Source organism: Erigeron canadensis, chromosome 5 (genome assembly GCF_010389155.1).
Source record: "Erigeron canadensis isolate Cc75 chromosome 5, C_canadensis_v1, whole genome shotgun sequence".
Taxonomy (NCBI): domain Eukaryota; kingdom Viridiplantae; phylum Streptophyta; class Magnoliopsida; order Asterales; family Asteraceae; genus Erigeron; species Erigeron canadensis.
Window position 1 is genome coordinate 4,969,447 of NC_057765.1, and position 20,607 is coordinate 4,990,053.

General features: G+C 33.2%; 2 protein-coding genes across 2 annotated transcripts; both read right to left on the minus strand.

Annotated features, from left to right (window-relative positions):
* Positions 1-9,495: 9,495 nt before the first annotated feature.
* Positions 9,496-12,614, minus strand: LOC122600384 (pentatricopeptide repeat-containing protein At4g30825, chloroplastic). The gene has a single exon (XM_043773094.1). The coding sequence runs from the start codon at positions 12,597-12,599 to the stop codon at positions 9,870-9,872; it is 2,730 nt and encodes a 909-aa protein (XP_043629029.1). The 5' UTR covers positions 12,600-12,614; the 3' UTR covers positions 9,496-9,869.
* Positions 12,615-15,035: 2,421 nt separating this feature from the next.
* On the minus strand, positions 15,036-19,998 carry LOC122600671. Its single transcript, XM_043773424.1, has 5 exons — positions 19,761-19,998; positions 18,647-18,720; positions 18,460-18,563; positions 18,313-18,378; positions 15,036-15,564 (listed from the first exon to the last, which is right to left on the minus strand). The coding sequence occupies exons 1-5, from the start codon at positions 19,826-19,828 to the stop codon at positions 15,304-15,306; spliced, it is 573 nt and encodes a 190-aa protein (XP_043629359.1). The 5' UTR covers positions 19,829-19,998; the 3' UTR covers positions 15,036-15,303.
* Positions 19,999-20,607: the final 609 nt, after the last annotated feature.

Below are 20,607 nucleotides of genomic sequence, written 5' to 3' on the forward strand. Positions count from 1 at the left end.
AAGTGTTAATACCTAATTTGGATACCGACAAGGTGACAACTATGTTTTTTTCCTTCATAAAACGCAAGAAGCACATCGATCCTCATCGGAAAATACTACTTAAAGACTAAAAACACCTAATATAAATTCTTATTTTGTTCTGATAAATTAGAAGCAAAATGATAAAATAAAATTTTTATTAACTTTACAAGACGAATATATTATAAGATAAATTATGAATACCGTGCATCACGTATGGATATTAAGACTAGTAAAACTAATAAAAGTAATGCAATCAATGTATATTGAACATTATAGGTTTTTTAGAACGACAAATAATAAAAAATAATAATAATAATAATAATATCCTAGTCATATTTCTACATTAGATGAAGTCAATTTGAAAAACATATAAACAAAAAGACAATTTGACATTTTAATAAATAAAGACAATTTTTACTTCAACGTTAGACGAAGACAATTAGAAAAACATAGAAAAAAGACAATTCGTAAATTCAATGGTAAAGTTATGGAAAATAATAGATGTTTCTTCATGGAAAAGGCAAATTCAATTTTTACTTATGCTTTTTCGATCTAGGAAATAACAAATGTTGCGGAAATAACAAATGTTGCATAAATAATAGATGTTTCTTCATGGAAAATAATTAATGTATCTAAAAAATAGGGTTAAAGGTATGTCTAATAAGGATGGATTGATACATTGCAAATTCAATCGTAAAGTTTATGAAAAAGAAGATTATATTAGGCATATTTTTAGGCACATTATTATGCATATTTATCATTATCCTTTTTTCATTTTAATCCAAATGTTAAGATGTACGCCTCCAACTTTACTTGTAAATCAAAAACAACTTTAAGTAATCTTTATCCGATATGTGTAAGGATCTTATGTCACACTCTAGCTCACATAGTGGAACTCTTTGAAGAGTTAAAAATGAAAAATATAATATCATATCTTTAACATGTGTACACAAAACACGTGTTTATTATATGGCCATTTCTACCATATCTTTATTTATCTTCCAATAATTATAAAAGAACCATAAAATTTATTTTTAAAAAAGTTTCAACCTTTGGATGAAAAAGATTCTTGAATTGTGACGATAAGATCAATTGCTTAACTAATCTTCCTTGTTTAGATATGTTATAATGTTACTTAGTTATTGGATGAATGAAGTAAATCACGTTACAATTTGTTCCCTTTTATATCCATCCATATATAAATATTACTGGATTATTTTACTCAATGATTAATGCACCGAACGAATTCTAAATTTCGAATACTTAAATGAATGGATGAAATTACTACTTTTTAAAGAGATAAATCTCGATCCCTTTTATATACATATTTTAATTTTAATTATAATATGTTATATATTTGTCTAATGGCGGTGTAATGTTAAATATAGATGTTATATGTTTGAAAAAAGATGATATTATCATTAGAAAATATTTTAGTGTGAATGTCGTCAAATATGTATGATATATCTTTATATAACGGCGATTTAAATTAATTATAGCTAAAAACAAGTTTATTTTGTGTAATAATAAAAAGATATGGACTATCTTCCTTTTCACCCTACGTGAATATCGTAAAATATGTATGTTAGATATGGACTATCCTCCTTTTCACCATAGGTGAATGTCGTAAAATATGTATGTTATATAATGACGATTTAAATTAGTTATAGATAAAAATAATATTATTTTGTGTAATAATAAAAAGATATCGACTATCCTCCTTTTTACCTTAAGTGATATCGTTCACCTATCTCTTTTTATCTGTTATCACCACTTAGTTCACCTACCTTTAACTATTTATATTTTCATCACCTCTTTTCACCGATTATTTCATCTTCTTTTACAAGCAGCCTTATTATTGTTCCTTTCTATGAGTATCATATTTTAACTCGAGATCATACAATTGTATAAACTAATGGCTATTGAAAACAGATTTTCTTACATCCAATCGATGAAATATACCATATATGTGGATGAATGGTTTGTCAAAAATTGCTTATATATATATAAGGTTGTCGGGTATTCAAGCTTAGGTGTGGAATACTCACATATTGTTTTTTTAATCCATATAAATCATAGGGCCCATGCATTTATTCATTAAACAAGAAATAATAAAATACTAGTATGTGATGGGTTTCATACCTAAGCTTAGATACAACAGCCCTATAATATATATATATATATATATATTCCATATATTTACCCAGTGCAATAAACTAACATTTATAATTTTTAAGTTTACAGAATGTTAAATTTTGTATACTTTTACTAAAGCGAACATTTTTTGCATAATGGGAATGTGAAACTCTTGTAAATTGTTATACCATTTAAGGATGTGAATTTAGCCATTTAGCAATTTTGTAAATTCAAACATATAAAAAAATTTTAATATATATTTTATTAAAGTGAGTAACAATGGGATGCTATTTATGTTTTCAACTTACCGTCACTACAACAAAAATGTCAATTAATCACAATTATTTTCTCGCATTTTTAATAAGTGTGAAAAAAATATGTTAATTTATTCACATTTAAAATTGTGTAAAAAATATTCACACTTAGAAGTGTGAAAAAATTAATAAAGACATATTTTTTTCACGGGTATAAATGTATAAACAAAATGTTCACACTTAAAAATGTGAAAAAATATCAAACATTTTCACACTTAAAAGTGTGAGGGCTAATTTGTCACACTCAAATTCCTCGCACTTCCTCTTGTGTGAGGAAATTTGGTGTCCCAAATTATTTCAACACTTTTAAGTGTGAACAATTATATATTTTTACACACTTGAAAATGTGAACTTTTTGTATCTACATATTCAATTGTGAAAATTTTTGATCATTTAACTTTATTCACACTTTTAAATGTGATTTTTTTTTCCACACATTTACAAGTGCGAACAAATAAACAATTTTTAAACATTTTTAAAATGTGCGAAGAAATGAATGTTAAGATATAACATATTTGTTGTAGTGCGTTATGCTACTCAATAACACGTTTAAGTTATAGGTTTTGACAGCGGATCGAATATCATAGCATAGGGTCTAGACTATGTTGTCTCAACCGGATACACGCTAAGCAGTCCACTCACCCGAAATCTACTATTGAGTTAAATTAAATAATCTTTATTAAATTATCTATGAGTCTCATTTACATATATTTGTTATTATATACTCCCCGTCATAATTTAAATGTCCAAATTTAATTTACTAAGTCTTTATTATCTAACTTTGACCGTAAGTATATTTATTTATATAATATAATACTTAATGAAAGTTATATCAATGAAAAGTACATCGAAAGCTCAATCTATTTATATATTTTACATCAATTATGGTATAACACACACGAAAAAATTTACGGTTAAAATTATGGAAAAAAGACTTCAAAAGTCAAAATAAAACATTTAAATTGGGACGGGGTATGTTATTATACATACATCAATATTATATAACATACTATTATAATTATTATTCATGGCATACTAATAATAACTAAGAAGGGTATATTTTGACATATCATGTATATAGCTAAGTGATTGAGCATCAGTTTTACATGCTGAAGGTCTCAAGTTCGAAACATGGGAAGGACACTTAAAGGAATTTCACAATAAAGTCCTCTAATGAAGCAGGTTTGAGTCCTGCAGAGGGGGCAGGGTTTTATCCCAACTAAATGTCGTGCCTTCAGGCGGTTTAGTTAGGAGTTTTTCCTCCTACTAGGTATTTAGGGTGAGAGGTTCTCTAGCGCAGACCCAGTTAAAACAACCTAAGCTAAGCTAAATCTTCTATTATGAACAAATGATCACACCTTTAAAAAAAATTAAGTCACTTAATTTCTCTCCCAATCCGCTCGCCGCCTATATATGGCTCGCTGATTATCGCTACATAAAACATGAATATCACTCCTCTTTTCCATCCATTCCACTGATCACCTTCTTAATAATTTCCCAATCAAATCTCTAAAAATACAAATTTATATTATTAGCTCCTTAAATCTAACTTTATCTTTCAAAAGAAAACTAATAAAATAGAACTCATACGTACAGCCTAAATGACGAATATATGTGATTGCATACGTACTTCCGTATTGGTATGTTACTATTGCAGCGCCATTCAAATTGCTAGAATCATAGGAGCTTTTGCTGGTGTGGCGCCGTTTATTTTTGGAATCCTTTTAGTATATCGAGACCGCCCAGCTCTATACCTCAACGATTTCCATGTTTCTTTGCTAAACAATACACTCCTTAACTCGTCGTCGACCACCAACAACACAACCACCATGGTTCACTTCGATCTCTCGATCCTAAACCCAAACCTTTTATATAGTCTCTACTATCAAGATCCTCTTAATCTCACTTTCAATTATTTCCCACCATCCGTAAACAAGAATATTGACAATGTAACCATAGGAAGATACACCATTCAAGGGTTTTATCAAGGGTTAGCAGGGGTTAAAAAAGTCCAAGATTTTGTGGTGGTTCAAGACATGTTTTCCGAGGCTAAACGCCTCAAGGAACCAGCGAAAGTGGCGCTTTTATCAGTTGATTTGGATGCTAAAGTGAAGTTTAACTCGATCGAGCACATGAAAATTCATCTAGTGGCTAGAGCTTTTGTGGAAGTTAACTGCAACACTGGTAATGTTGTTTTAGATAAGACCATGATTCCTTTGGATTACACTTTTGGATCGGATAAATGGAATATTCTACAATGGTTCACATGTATTGTTTTGATTGTAATTTTTTTGTTCATGTTGCTCATTATATGCAACCTCATTACTTGTAAAACTAGCAATCCTCGTAGGCGTAGAAATCATCCTAGGAGGAGTACAAATCCAAATGATCCTGAGCCGCCTCTTTCTTGATATCCATTCACCAACGCGAAGAGCTCTTTTCTCTTACTATTTTATTTTGTACTTTAGTCGTCTTCTTTTTTCCTTTTTTTTAAAATTTTTAATAAGTAAAGTACTCATACTCATCCGTCCTTGTAAATTGTAAGAATTGGAACACTTGTGCTTAATGCCATATTATTTATCTAACTTCTTTTTTTAATTAGTAGGTTATTTGTCTAATTCATTTTTCTCGTGAAAAAATCTCATTCTTCATTTGATGAAATCTCACTTCTGTTGAGGTGTCAAAAAGCCATTCTTCATTTGAATCTTCAAAAGACAAAAAAATATTTTGTAAAATTCTACTCTTTTAAATTCAAATTCTTTTGACAGATTCCATTAATGTTACATCTCCATACTTTTTTCATGATATTTATTTTATTATATGCAAAATTTTGACAACAAAAATCTAAGCCCAATCAATAATCGGATTGAAATAGAAAATAAATCTATCATTCGTCAAATCTGTATAAGAAAAACAAAAAATTTAGGTATACTAATTACATTCAAAAATTTTGACTAAATAAATGATATCATTTTTTTCTTACCAATAAACTGTTAACTATTTTAATGTCAGAAATCATATTATATATAGCAATTATATAGAATTAAGAATGTCATGACAATATTAAAAAATACAAAACTATTACCTACAAGTTTGTGCTATAGCCAATTTGTAGTGATTAAATGTTTTGGAAAATCTCTCATTGTAAATATTTATTGAGCAACACATGCACATGCACATTATGCGAGTAAAAAATTTAATATTTGTGTTTAAGAATTTCACACCTAAGTTTAACAACCTATATTCACTTTTTTATATATATACTCCATATACTATAAACAAAGACAATTTGACATATATATTAATCTCAGTTTCAATTCATTCAAATCAAACATTTTTTTTATCCATCACTCCTTAAAAAACATATTGACATCTCCAATTTTAGGAAATTCAGTATTTTTTTATACATAAAATACCTTTATTTCTTAATCCTAATTCCCCTGTACACCTAACCTATACCTTTATAGTATTTAATAAATAAAACAACTATCTCTTTAAAAGTTATGGAAAAATTAGCTAAAATACCATTAATGATTAAATTACAATATCAGTCATTTATCAAAATATCTTCAATAACCTTTTACATCCATTTCCTTTACATCAATTATCTGCACCAGTCGACGTCGCCTCCACCACCACCAGTCGCCACAACCATCGCCGTATTGCACGGATACTGTGCTAGTTTTTCAAACACCAAGACTTTCAGACTTTCTTACTCAGTGTTTTGATATTTTGCAAATACCAAACCAACTGTAGTCATCCCTATTTATGTATGACATCCGGCATGACGATGCCATACAAGCTGTAGTCATCATCGTCATTATTAATAAACTAAAAGATTGACAGTTTCCAAAGAAATACTCTCATTATCATACTTGTAAATCATGTATAATTCCCAATGTCATTTACATCGAAATTACTATGGTTCACATTAATCTACGATTCCCTATAAATAGGATCTGATACCAATACGAATGCTAAAGCGTGCTACTTTATATCTATAGTACTATATAAAAATTATATTTGTACGTTGAAAAGTTTAAAATTTTAAGACATGCGAAATTACCATTTACCCTTAATTAATTAACTTACACAATCATTTCATAATCATTTAAAAGATATATTCATTATTCCTAAAAATCAAATATATTTGTATCAATTACCTACACCACGTAACGCCGACGCCATCACCATACGTCCACGCCACCACATCGTAACTAATGTCATCGCCTCCACATTGCGCGGGTATTATGCTCATATATATATATACACTAAATATTTTACCCGCACGATATGTGGCTATTTAAAATAGCTTACGTAAAAAGAAAACATAAAGATAAACATGATACAACTGTAAATAGCTACTTTATGATCAACCACATTTCATCTGATCTGTTAGTTGTGACAATCTAACCACCCTATAGTCATCGTCTACATGATCATACCCTGCTCCGTTTCAGGTACTTCCAGTTGAATGTCAGACATCGAAAAATGAGACTGATTTGATCGAGAAGATATATAAGTTGTGATACATATATAGATCTTCAGAATTCTAAGCAAGTAAAATTTAGATAAGATCAAACCATTACCCACGTGTTACATATTTACTATAATCACAAATCAAACTAATAGTGTGACCACAACGGTTTTGCTTTACTTGCAAGGCGCCCACTGGACAGAATCTCACATCTTGAGGCTGATTACGGCCCCTTTGATGAAAGGTTGGTCTTCTAGCATTAGAAGAAGTCGTGTCTGTCCCGGGAATCTGCAACGCCCTTCCCCGCCTTTTTTTTAATCCACCACTTCACTCGCATTGAATATGACTATATATAAGGAAAAAAAGAACCACAAGTCCTAAGTGCAAACAAGACGAGTTTTATGTCACAGAATCATCTCTAGGAAAAGTCGTACTAAGACAGCCAGACTCAATCCCTCAACAAATAAGGAAAACAAAGTGCAGCATAAAATAAACTTCAGGAATTTAGAACGCTTAGGTTGTTAAGAGAGCTTTACAAACGAATTGGGATCAATATATTGCTAGCTCAAATTAGGATCGACATATATCAATGGAAACGATTATCTATAAAGATATTTATAAGGAATCTATCACACTCTTGATGGATCTGTAGTCTTCCTGAGTTGTGTAAAATTTACCAAAATCTCATAGAAACCTTCAATCCATTAAGCAAAAAAGCAACAAATTGAAATACAAATATCTGAATCAAAATCCTATAGTTCAATATTACCAAATCTACCTGGCATTTCTTACCTTAGTTAAGTTGTCCACTTGTCCCCTATGACATATATATAAATTATTGATCCAAACTTATTCCTTATTTCTTCTAACAAGAATATGAAAAAGGTCTTAACTGGTACTCCATGAAGTTGTATAGTACAACTAATGGGGTACAACATTGTGTGGTTGATAATGATGCATGATGTACAAGATTATTAAAAATAACTGAAGAAACTCCAAGAATGGTTCATGAATTTAGTAGTGTTTCTCACTTAATTAGGACAAGACCAGTTTTGTCCTTGAAAGAACAAAGAATCACGAATCCAAGATAAACTGAATGGTCACAAATCTGAAATAAAATGATGCCCAAGTGAACATACTCAAAAGTCAAGAAGTAAGACGTATTCAAAAATTTACTTATCGATCTATAAAGTCGAGCAAATTGTATACTTCGAAACTAGTAGTTATATTCAAAAAGGAAAATATCAAAAACCTTTAATTAATTAAGATAACCTGGAAGAAAAGAAACACATAATTTAATTGAATTAGATTTCAACTGGGTATCATTGGTACATTCACTTGTCGTCAAAATCGACTGAAAAAAAAAAGTGCCTGGGTGGGAACCTGGTATGCGAACCCGTTCTGGCCAGGGAATCCCTGAGTGGATCAGCTTGGGACGGAGAATGGATAATCCCCATGTTAAAAAACGAGGCATGTGGCAACTCTTAATACCAGATGCTGAACCCAAACGGGCAGATTAACCTTTTAATATAATGCAATAAAAGTCAAATACAACTAATATTGAGATGCATAAGTCCCAACTCACCATGCCTCCAGAATTACATGTACCCTTTTCTATCAAATCAATGTGCCATAGTGGAATCAAAATGCTACAGATATTATACTAATTGAGGTTTTAATATCAATTATGTTCCTGCATAGAGTTGGTCTGTAATAAATCCCATGAATTTATTTGTGGTACTTTATATAGCAATTTTGTAAGGACATGAGCTTTTTATGTACACTTGAATTTATCAGAGGACGGGAAAATATCCATGAATCCCGTGAAAGGGGATGTAAACTCATTCCCTGGCGAGAATGAGTGCGGGGATGCGAACGGGGTGGGCATCAGATATGGGAATCACGTCCATGGTATGCCAACCCCTGTGTCATCTCTACTCGTGAAAGCAGGTCGACTATATACATCATTTAAAAACCATTTATTTATTTAAGTATATTATTTAGGTCATCAAATTGATCTGAAACCAATTTAAGAAGGACCAAATAGTTAAAAACTGAACAAAACAGATATATGGACTAACTACCATGTGCTTTGCTTTCAAGAGGCACTAGGTTATCCACAATGATCTACTTTCTAGAGCTACATTCTCTTTGGTATTACTCACCTATACCCTAATCATATATCACAAACAAGTGTGTCAAAGCCTATACCTCTAATTATCAACTCAGATCACAAGTTTTAATATGTCAGTTACTAATAACTTCCACATGGTTTTAACTAGTAAGTTTTATTGGTCTACCTTTTCACTTGAGGCTTACAGTGCTACACATGTGCTTGATTTGGAGTAGAAAGATACACGCCTAGACTACATTTTTCTCGCTATCATATTTACTTTCAGTGTAGCCTCTATGTACTCAAAGTCAGTCATTATATACTATAATATATGACTAGAGGTTTCCTGTTGAATATTAACCAGAAACGGATTATGGATTAGCCGCTCTTCTATCATTAACATAACAAAATGTAATTCAAAGGAAGCACTACAATAGCCAAAAACTTTATTTTATCTTTATTTTTTAACACTGCAAAACAATACAACTTTTTACTTTTCAGGGTATACATGTGAATATCCTAGCTTGATGTACCCGCCTTCTCCAACTATTCAAGAGGGGTGACAAAGTAGAAATAAATACAGATGATGAGAAACAGAAATGTTAAGAGAGAATTGCATACCGCTGGTCGGATTTTCCAATAGATCGATATGGAATTGCACGATCCCGAGTTCGCACCAGCACAGTAGGGGAATAAGCATTCCTTTTCGAACAAAACTAAGCACCTTGCCGCTGGGTAAAGACAATAGGAGGTTTGGAACCCCAAAACAAGTCTAGGCTTAAGAATACAAATATGGAAGTCAAAGACTTTAGATCCCCATTTGTTTCATCCATAAGGACCACTTAAGTGCCTCTAACACCATATCATTCTTGTGCATAGCAGAAATCAGATTAGTATATGTAAGTCTGTCAGGCTCGATGCCATTTCTTCTCATTTCTCTTACCAAATCCACAGCATCTTCAACCATTCCCGCAATCCCATAAGCCTTAATCAAGGAGTTATAGCTACATAAATCGGGTTTAAGCCCAGATTCCTTCAGTTCCAGTAGTACATCACCAACTTCTTCAATCCAACCTTTTTCTCCATATATATTGATCATAATATTAAATGTGTAATGATCCGAAGCACAATTTGATTCCTTCATTCTCAACAATACGTTTTTGAACTTCTCCATTTCACCTGCTTTCCCATAGGCATCCAACATACAGTTATAGGCTTCAAGAGAAACAGAGAACCCATTGAACTTCATTCGTTTAGCAACGGAAGCCATATTCCTTAAGTCTTTACCTTTACCATATGCAGCTACTACGGTATTATAAGATATAACATCAACCGTGCCTTGTTTTTTAGCCATCCAAAACACCTGTCTTACCTTTTTGAAAAGCCCAGCTTTCCCATAAACATCAAGAATTACATTATACGTTGTTGTATTCGGTGAAAAACCATGCTGGATCATCTCATTGAAAAGCCTGGAAAGCTCATCAACAGGCAAAGCACGAGCGCAACAATTTATTACACAGTTGTACATTTCTTGATCCCAAGAAATTCCAGCTTTCAAAATTTTGTAGTACAAATCAGCCAATTTATTTACCATCCCCAATCTTTGATAAATTCGAAGCATATCTCGAAATAAATATACATCTGGAACAATATCCTTTTGTTTTTCGATTTCATCCAAAACAGAGCACGCATCATTTAAGGACCCCGATTTCACATACATCCTTACAATTATGCTAAAGGCTATTAAATCCAAAGCAATACCTTTAGACTTTAACTTTATATACAGGGCTTCAGCTTCAGTAAATTGATTCAAACAACTATAAATATCAATCATAGTGCATGTGATATGCAAATTAGGCTTGTCACGTTTTGGCATGGATACGTATATCTTTATAGAATTATTAAGATGACCAAACTCCTTACATGTACAAATTAATAAATGATACAAACTATCCTCAAAAATTTTATCTTTCCACTTTTTAATCCCTAAAACTTCAATTGCATCATCTACCAAGCAGTGTTTCACATACGCCATTACAAGAATCGAACACGACGTTTGATTATTCAAAACATGGTTGTAAAGCAAACCTTTCACAACAGATGGAACTTTATCAAACTTTTCGGCCTTCTCATATGCTTGCAAAACGTTACTGAGAATAGAAGACAACTGGCATCCCATTGTAATCATATCATCAATAATTCTGATAGCTCCTGCTTCATGTCCATATTTGGCTTGCAGATTGATCATTGTGTACAAGTTTGATGAGTTCGGTTTAAAGCCTAATCCATACATTTCCTTATAATACCGCTCTGCCTCGTTTAAGTTTTGTACTCGACCCCAACCTTCAACCATGGTCCTGTATGTGCTCTCATCAGGCCTCAAACCAGCAGACACAAGATTCTGAAAAATTATTTCCGCATCTTCCATATTCGAGACTTTCCCATATCCAGTTATAAGTGTATTGTAAGCAACTATATGAGGGGCGAAACCAGCTGCATTCATTGCGACCAATACTTTCTCGGCCTCATCTAACTTCCCTTGTTGACTATAAGCATTAAGCAAAACTAACCAATTTTCTCTATTCAAAACCACTTCATCTTCCCTCAAAAACCCAATAACCTCTTGCGCCTTTTCATATAACCCAGCACGCGTATACATAGTGATCATAGCAGAATACGCACTATGACAAACAACGCCAAAATCCCTCATTCGTGAAAACGCAAACTCGGCTTCATCAACAACCCCACCTTTTTGATAAAGACTCATAACCATCCCAAAAGTAGCAACATTCGGCACAACACCTTTATCCAACATCATTTTAAACCACTTTGTCCCCATCCCCACAAGTCCTCGTCTATGACAAGCATAAATAACCGTATTAAAAACATGATAACCAATTTCACAACACGACTCCCTCTCCATCTCTTCAACCAACCTTTCCGCCCCTTCCCAATCTTGTCTTCTACCCAAAACCCTCAAAGCCGACTTATAACCATTCACATTTCTCATCAACTTTCCATTAACCCTCATCCACTCAAAAAACTTTAAACACTCATCATCCCGTCCATCGTTCTCTAACTTCTCCAACACAAAATTACAACGCCTTAAACTCAACCCAACCGCATCCACTCCAATCTCCTCAAAAAACACGTCGTCTTCATTTTCCACCAACACACCTTTCCGTCCATTCTCATTCTCATCCCTATTTTCACTTCTCGAATCACGCAAACTCTCAACTCGTTTCCATATACTTTTTTTACTTCTTTTTTTAAACTTGCCGTATAACTTAGGGTTTCGTAAAACTAAATCATTATCGAGAGGAGGTCTATCGAGATTAGTAATAACATCTGAAAAATCAGTATCTATCTTAGAAACCCTAGCTTTTTGGTTTAACTTATTATTAATATTATGAAATGAATTATTGTTAGTTACGCTACAGAATCCGAAAACTACGGCTCGATCGGGGAAATGTAAAGTAGAGTTAGGTTTTTTCTGAGTATCTAAATGATTAGCATAACATTTAATTGAGCAAGACATACTAACTATAATAATAATAATGATGATAATTAGTTAATTAATTAATTAATAAGAGTTTCTAATATACCTCAGCAGTGATGAAGTTGTAATGAAATTCATTGACTTGAAACGGTGTCGTATTGGAGAGATAGAGGAAAAAAAGGGGGAGGAATAATGAAGAAAGTGAGTGAGTGATATGAAGGAGTGGTGTTGGTGGAGAATGAAAATTGGAGGGATAATGGAATGGAAAATAACCGCAATATTTTTGTTAGTTAGATGGACCCACAACAAAATACTAAGAAGATAAATAAATAAATAAATAAATGAATAAATAAAGAAAAAAACACCACGATCACAGTGGTCCGTGGGCTCGTGGAGGGTTTGTGGTGGCTACAACCGTACAACGGACGTGTTTTTTTGTTCCTTTTCTTTTCTTTGGTTGTAAAATAAGAAAAGGAAAAAGAATTATTATCTATGGATGTAACTAATTATACCAAAATATCTATGTTATGTAAAGATCTTGTAAAATATCTATGTCATATAATGAACTTTCAAATCCTGATTATTGGATGTATCTAGCCACTCAAAAAGTTACACGTGGCAGCTTATATGATTGCCACATATACCTTGTTATATCCAATAACCAGAATTTAAAAGTTCATTACCTTATATAGACATTTTACGATATTTTTACATAACATAGATATTTTGGCATAATTAGTTACATCCATAGGTAATAATCCCAAAAGAAAAATATAGTTTCAGATATTATAGTAATATAGTGTATTAAGGATTGTAAGTTGTTAAAAAAATATGGGTTCGGATGTTATAGTGTTTTTTTTCTTTTTTTCTTCAGTACTGATGTGACATTCAGTGGCGGATCCAGTGTACTATGAGGGTGGTCACCGTTTAACCCTCAATCTAGTTTTGTTGGAAACTTTTTTTTTTCTTTTACTTTCAATCCCACAAGCCCCGGAGGAGACGGTGGGAGTATTTGGGAAGATAGAATATGTTTGACGTTGTCAGGTGGAGAAGATGGTAGCCGGTGGAGAAAATGATGTCCGGTGGAGGAGTTGAAGTCGGTAGAGAAGAGATGAAGGAGAAAGAGAAATACCTGGGGATATGGATTCTAATTGAGATTCACAATCTTGAAAAAAGTCATACAGTTTTTGAATACAACAGGAAAATATCTATTAATGTATTTATAATAATATTCATTTTACATCCTTATACCTTTAAATATACTATAAGATAACCCTTATATATAATGAATGGATCATATTTATCCTTAAAAAAGGGTTCCGTCCAACCCATGTGTACAACATGCAAAATTTGAAAGTTATTATTTAGTTCATGAGATATGGGTTTTGTTAAATTTATTATATTTGGGCATTAATATTCTCCCAAGTTGTAAGTTTGTAAGTCTTTTTATTAAGTTTACTACAATTCCCTAAGAATATACTGGTTAGTTTGATTAAACTATAACCTTTAATGCTAGTGTGTTTGTCAAAATGATTAATAAGGTTGTTTTTTCCGTTTCGTTTTACGCATTATAAAACTCAAAATTGGCTCATGTGTAGATTTTAAAAAAAATTTTAAAAATAAAATGATAAAAAAAAAAAATAACTAGCCCCCCACCATTATAAAAGTCTGGATCCACCAGTGGTGACATTGACAAGGATAAGTGGTGTACTCATGACACTCAAAATGGTTCTTGGTAGCCTTCATGGTCGCTCGTGATGGCTCCAACCACAAGCCCATACCATTTTATGGGTCTCGTTAAAGGTGAACAAGAACCGGTTTCTACCCAACCCGACCCGAAACCGGGCCCGAACCGGTTTTTTGGTCAACGGAACCAAAACTGGTTTTGACCCAACCCAACCCGGTTTGAAACCGGTTTAGAGTCAAACTTTGACCAGGTTTGACTCGGTTTTTTTGCCAAAAACCGAAGCCGACCCCATCTCAACCCAGTCTCTAACCGACAATCAAAACCGAAAACCCAAACCAGTTAGTAACCGACAGGTTTGGTCAAACCTGAACCGGGTTGGGTCAAACCCGGTTGTTGACCAGCGGGTTCGGGTTCGTTTTCAGTTTCGGGTTCCGACCCGGTTGTTTTGTACACCTCTAGGTCTAGTGGTGGTTATCATTGACACATTTTTGGGTCTTTCGTTTTTTGTGCTCTTTTACAATTTAAATAAAAAGAAAGAAAATGTGGATCTGAGATAAAATGGTTAATTAGTGATGCATTTAGCGTGTTAGCGGTTAAAGAATGATTACAGGGATCTTTTTGATGCGATACCAACAATGACCAATGGTGGTTGGAGGTCAAAAACCCATTGCAAGGGCTCTAACATGGCATTGAAAAAGTATAAAAATATTGATCTATAAATTACTTCGACATCAAGTGCAGTGACAAGATACCAACATTGATATTTTTCCATCGGGGTACAAGGGAACTGCATGTCCAAAACCAGATTAACTCTTCATTTGCAAAAACATCTCAACTACAAATTTAGATTACAAAATTAATCAATATCATAATACATATTCAGAACAAAATGCAATCTTCAATACTTGGTGAGGTTTAGCCGGTTAAGTGTATGTGACCATGGACTTGAACCAGGTGGGCTTAGCCAGCAACAAGTCAAGAACCACAGTCAAATTAAATTGTTCTTTACACTCTTGAATTAAGTTCCGTACAGGCGTACACTGAATTAATGCATGTTTAGATCCAGATGCTCCCAAATGCTTCCTCAAGAGCTCGTTTTCTACTTATTTCTAAGCTCCACCCTCCAGCCTTTCCGCCCAGTTCTGCTTTTAGTCTCATCGTATCTTCATCATCCATATGATATGCATGTAGGTCATCCCCAGATCCCATTGGAAGTGGTTGTGTGGGTCGAGGCTGTGGAATTGGTCCTCCTGCAACTGCAGGGACGTAATGCCCCTCTGACGTTGATACCCCGAATTGGGAGCTTGTTCCAGTGGTCTGTTTCAAACAAGACAAAGATGCAATGATTCAAGATTATATTAGTTATCATTCTGGGTGTCTTAGGTACTTGGAATATGTCAAATCATCTTATATACTTGTAAACATTCAAAACATCTTAGATACTTATAAATAGTCAAAAATATTTATGATACGGATGGAACATAATATGACATCCAGCTCAAGATACATAACACACGTCCTCTTGTGGATCCCTAGCAGCATCTATCCTGTCAAACTTGAATCACTTCACGTGCTTATAAGTTATAAGGTTATGTTTGGATATTGGTTAAATGTCAATCGTACTTGTAGACCAACATCAATGGCACTTTTTTGGTAATGGTGGGATAGATGTATGTGTATTCATAACATAAACTTGTAAACAAAGTGAAGATTGCAATTTTCATGAAAACATGTACATATTTTTTGCAAAGAAGAGAAAGGGCCAATGCTACGCAGAAAGATACAGATGGTAGTTTGAACCTAATTACATATAGATTGGTGGATTCAAATTATGCGTAAGGTTTAACAAGTCTAACAATCAAACCAGTATATAGAAATGATATCAAAAACTAAAAAGGAAACGGTTTGAAGGTGGCCATAAGTTTTTTATGCATAAAACCTCCTACAATCATCTATACAATTGCATAAAGCCTACCCACACCCACAAAACCCCTCCTATTTAAGACTAAACAGCAGCAATGAATGTGACATATCACCTTTTCTTCTCCATGGAATAAAAATGTGACAGTTCACCTTCTCTGACAACATGATCACTGTAAATTGCTAAGTGGCATATTGAATGGTTGTGGTCTAGCTGAACCATTTCCAAGGTGGCATACTGAAAGTCTTATAAGAGATTCATTTTTGGCTTTAAAATGAATAAGAATGGTTGTGGTCTAGCTGAACTATTTCCAAGGTGGCATACTGAAAGTCTTATAAGAGATTCAGTTTTAAACCTCTTTGGATAAACATCTTGGGATGGCCAGAGAAAAGTCCGAAAATGGACGGAAATATCAGTTAGGCCGCATATATCAAAGCCAATGCTTGACATTCCCCGGGTAGCCTAAACAGGGATCCCTCTCAGTTTCCTTGTTTACCCACTTGTGGTATAGCTGAAAACTTGATACAACAATTAAACTGAAGAAGTCTTACAAACACAACTTGTTGGTGTTCAAGCCAAGAAGATTGTATTGGTCGTAAACAGAAAAGGTATTAGGTATACATTCTCACGGTTCAACTTTGAAACTGAGTACTCATTATGATAGAACCTTCCAAGTATATAGTTAGTTGTGTGAGAGTGAAATTTAAGGTTACAAATTCTAGAAGATTACAGTTTTTCTATCGGCTAAATTTTGAATTAGAGGGAAGATCCAAAGTAGAAAAAACAAAATCTTATGCTCTCTCATCTACCACACGCCTAGCTATTCTATTGTTTATATTTCCTAAGATGGTATATTCATTACTAGATTTTGAAACTTTTGGTTTCAAAGAGCTATTTACAATAAATTGTGCTCCCTTCTTTCATATTGATTCATAGTCTCAGCTTCTTGATTTTAAAGGATGAACATAAAGGTGATGAAGGAAAAAGATTGAGATAAAATTACTAAGATAGAGGAAGCTGAAATAAATCAGTAGAAGGTAAGGGTGAGAAACAGAACACAAAGTTGAAGGTAAAGTAACTAAATTAAACGGAAACAACAGAGATGAAGGTAAAGATCAGACAAGGATAATGAATGAAATCTTAAAATTAAATATAAATAAAGAAAAATATTAGTAGGTTACATATCAAAAAACCAGACAACTATGAAACGAAGAGGTAGTAGTCAAAACTAATGTAGCTAAAGACCTAAAGTTTAAGGCCTCAGGAGACCTGTAACATTAAATATATATGCATACTACGTATATATTATCTATTTTTTATAAACAGCAAACCTACTCCCAAAGTAACTCGAACGCCTTGGATGAAACCTAGGACTTCACAAAATAACTCAAGATACCCCCCTCCCAGACTTGAACCCGGTTGGTACTAGTATCTTACCAATGGGCCATCAACCCCATTGGCTACTACATATGTCTTTTATATATCAATCGTAGTTGAAAATATTGCATAACCATGCAATTCAACATTATTGTTAAACCATATGTGTCCTCGAGATTGCTTTCATATTTTACTCGCAAAAATCCTGTTTCGAGGCTGTTTGACACTTTTTGTAAGGTAACCATAAAATGAATGCTTGTAAAAATTCCCAGGATCTAACTTTCTTCCAAAGATTGTCCTACATCATATACATTCTAACTATCAACTGCAGTATGTTGGTAATTACATCCACCAACCGTACATCAGATATCCCACTAATCCGATCTCATATAAGGAGCCGGATTTACTACTATTAACCTCACCTCCAAGTAAATTCAGGAACATGGTAAACTCTTTCTTTATAAGAATCACTTTTAGATTGAACAAGAATATCAATCTACTATTTATTATAACAAAGTATCTATTACTGTTTATATAATTAGCGCCAAAGATATAAGTTGATCAAATTTTATGCACCAAAACCAAACAAGAAAAGCATATGTAATATATATTTATTACCATTATTTGTAAAAACTTGCTTTCCTAGATCAGTCTATATATCATTATTCATCTGTCTAGGCTGTTATTTGGCTTGTCTGTTGAGTATATAATGAAACACACGTTATTTATCTGAAAATCTCAAAGTATAGAAGTGACGGAAGACTAACCATATCGACATCAGATGATGCACGTTGTCCCCTACTTGCTGCCAGTGCTGCTGCATACTCTTCAGCCTAATGATCAAGAAAAAATGACTATTTAATGCTTTGTAAGCAGGCAAACCCATATTTCTAGTATTTAACCAGTTGACAAACCTTATGGGCTTGAGCATTCATTATTTGTTCTGCATTTTCTCTTTGGTATCTCGCAATCGCTGCTTCAATCGCAAGGACATCTTTTCCATCAACCAAGTTTACAACTGAAAGAAGAAAAAGTATGAACACATGCAAACTTGGCATTCCTAACTTGGTTATTGTAAAACAGAATTAGAAACGAACTTACTCATGTCCTCAACTTCCTCTAAGTAGTCATTATACTCTCTTAATGATGGAAAATCCTCTACTCTTTTATTATATCTGTGAAATCGTAAGATAACAATATTACGCAAGACGATTTCACAAACTTGCTAATTTTTAGTCCTGAAATAAACATCAAACTATGACGTATATAACATCAAAGCTCAAATGTATGAATGTCTCTAGAATATTGATGTAAATATACTGAAGTCGTTATGACAAAATCTCTTGTTATTTTATTACATTTGTCAATGATTCCCAACAAGTAGTAACAAATTACAAATGAGCTAGCCACTTGGGCCATTTTTCCCCTGCAAATACACTTTCTCCAAGTACCATTCCCATATATAAGTAATCAACTTCACAATATAAAAGGTTGCATAATGTTCCAAGAGCCCTATCTATTGTTTTTCCATCTATTTCTCCCCAGATCAAAGTTGCAGAACAAACTCACCAACACAATCATAACTAACTCTTACTTTGTAACGCAGACCTACCAAACTAAAAACTTTGAATTGCAAAATAAATAACTATTTTCAGTGTAAATCAAACACACAAGCATGGAGTCCATTTGACTAAACTCAAAAATTAACTTATTTGACACAAACCTAAAACTATAGCTTCTTTCGTAAGCTTAACGTATAGCTTCTTATATGTATAGTCAAAACTGTGTCCAATATGGCACAGTAGTAAGGCGTCCTGAAGGTCTCGAAAAAACGAGATTGTCAAGGAAAATGTCTAAGAACCGACCAGCCACCGGAATGCCGGTTAGTCCACGTACATCAGTGCCCCAAGTAGTCACAACAGGTATCCTACTCCTATAGCCGAACAAACTCAACTCGACCGAATCAAGTACTAAAAGCTACAGCTAATATATATATATATATATAAGTAGAATCATGAAAAACTCACATTTGAAAATACATACATTATTCCATACCAAACTTTATACTGTTATGATTCTTATACTATAATAAATCAAATATGCAAAATAACAATACGGCAATATCTAAACCCTATATATATATATAAACAGTACAAATTGAATAAATAGGATGAAAATTACAGAAATAAATTGTGGAGAATGAGAGGGAAATTACATGTTACCGATACGTTTACGGATAGTCATCTCCTTGGCGAAGGAGTTGGTACCGGAAGCTACCACCATTTTTTTATTATTATTTTAGGTTTCTGGTGATTGTGTACGGCGGAGCACGGTGGAAGGTGGTGAGGAAAGGCGGAGGGAGGGGACTGTATGAAAATCTTTAACCGCTTAAGCCGGTAATATATGAGCGTGTTTGGATGCTACGTTTCTAAACCCGGTTGAATTCGGGTTGCATTGTCGATTTGGAATGTTTGGTAGTTCGAGTGTTTTCGTTCATGTAATGTTTTTGGAATTAATAGAAACTATCAAGGAAATTGAAATATGAACGAATGAAATTTGATGAAATGTTTTGTTTTTTTTTGAGAATTCAAGTAACGGAAAATTCATTTCTCTATCTTCAGGAAGATTCTAAGAAATTAAATGTTTACATTCTAACGGAATGAGATTTCTCCATCTTTGAACAACCAAACACATTATATTAAATAAATTAACTAATCAATAGTTGGCCGAATGAACAAGTTGGAGAGATTTTGGAGAAAACTTAGTGGTCCAACCCACTTTGAGCGACAGATAACGCTTAAACTATACATATTTAATTGAGCACTTCCGTGTCCTTTGACGTACAAATATGACTCAATTTAATATAAACTAGTGTACTTTAGTTACTTATTATTTGCATAAGTGTTTTTGTATGTTTCATTGGAAATTGATTGAGAAATGCACTAAAAATGACGATAAAAACGTTGTTACACTGTTTTTGTCATAATTGATTCATTCGGACTCCAATTATGATTTAACTTACTATGGAAATTAAGATCTACAAGTTTCATGTTGATCAGATG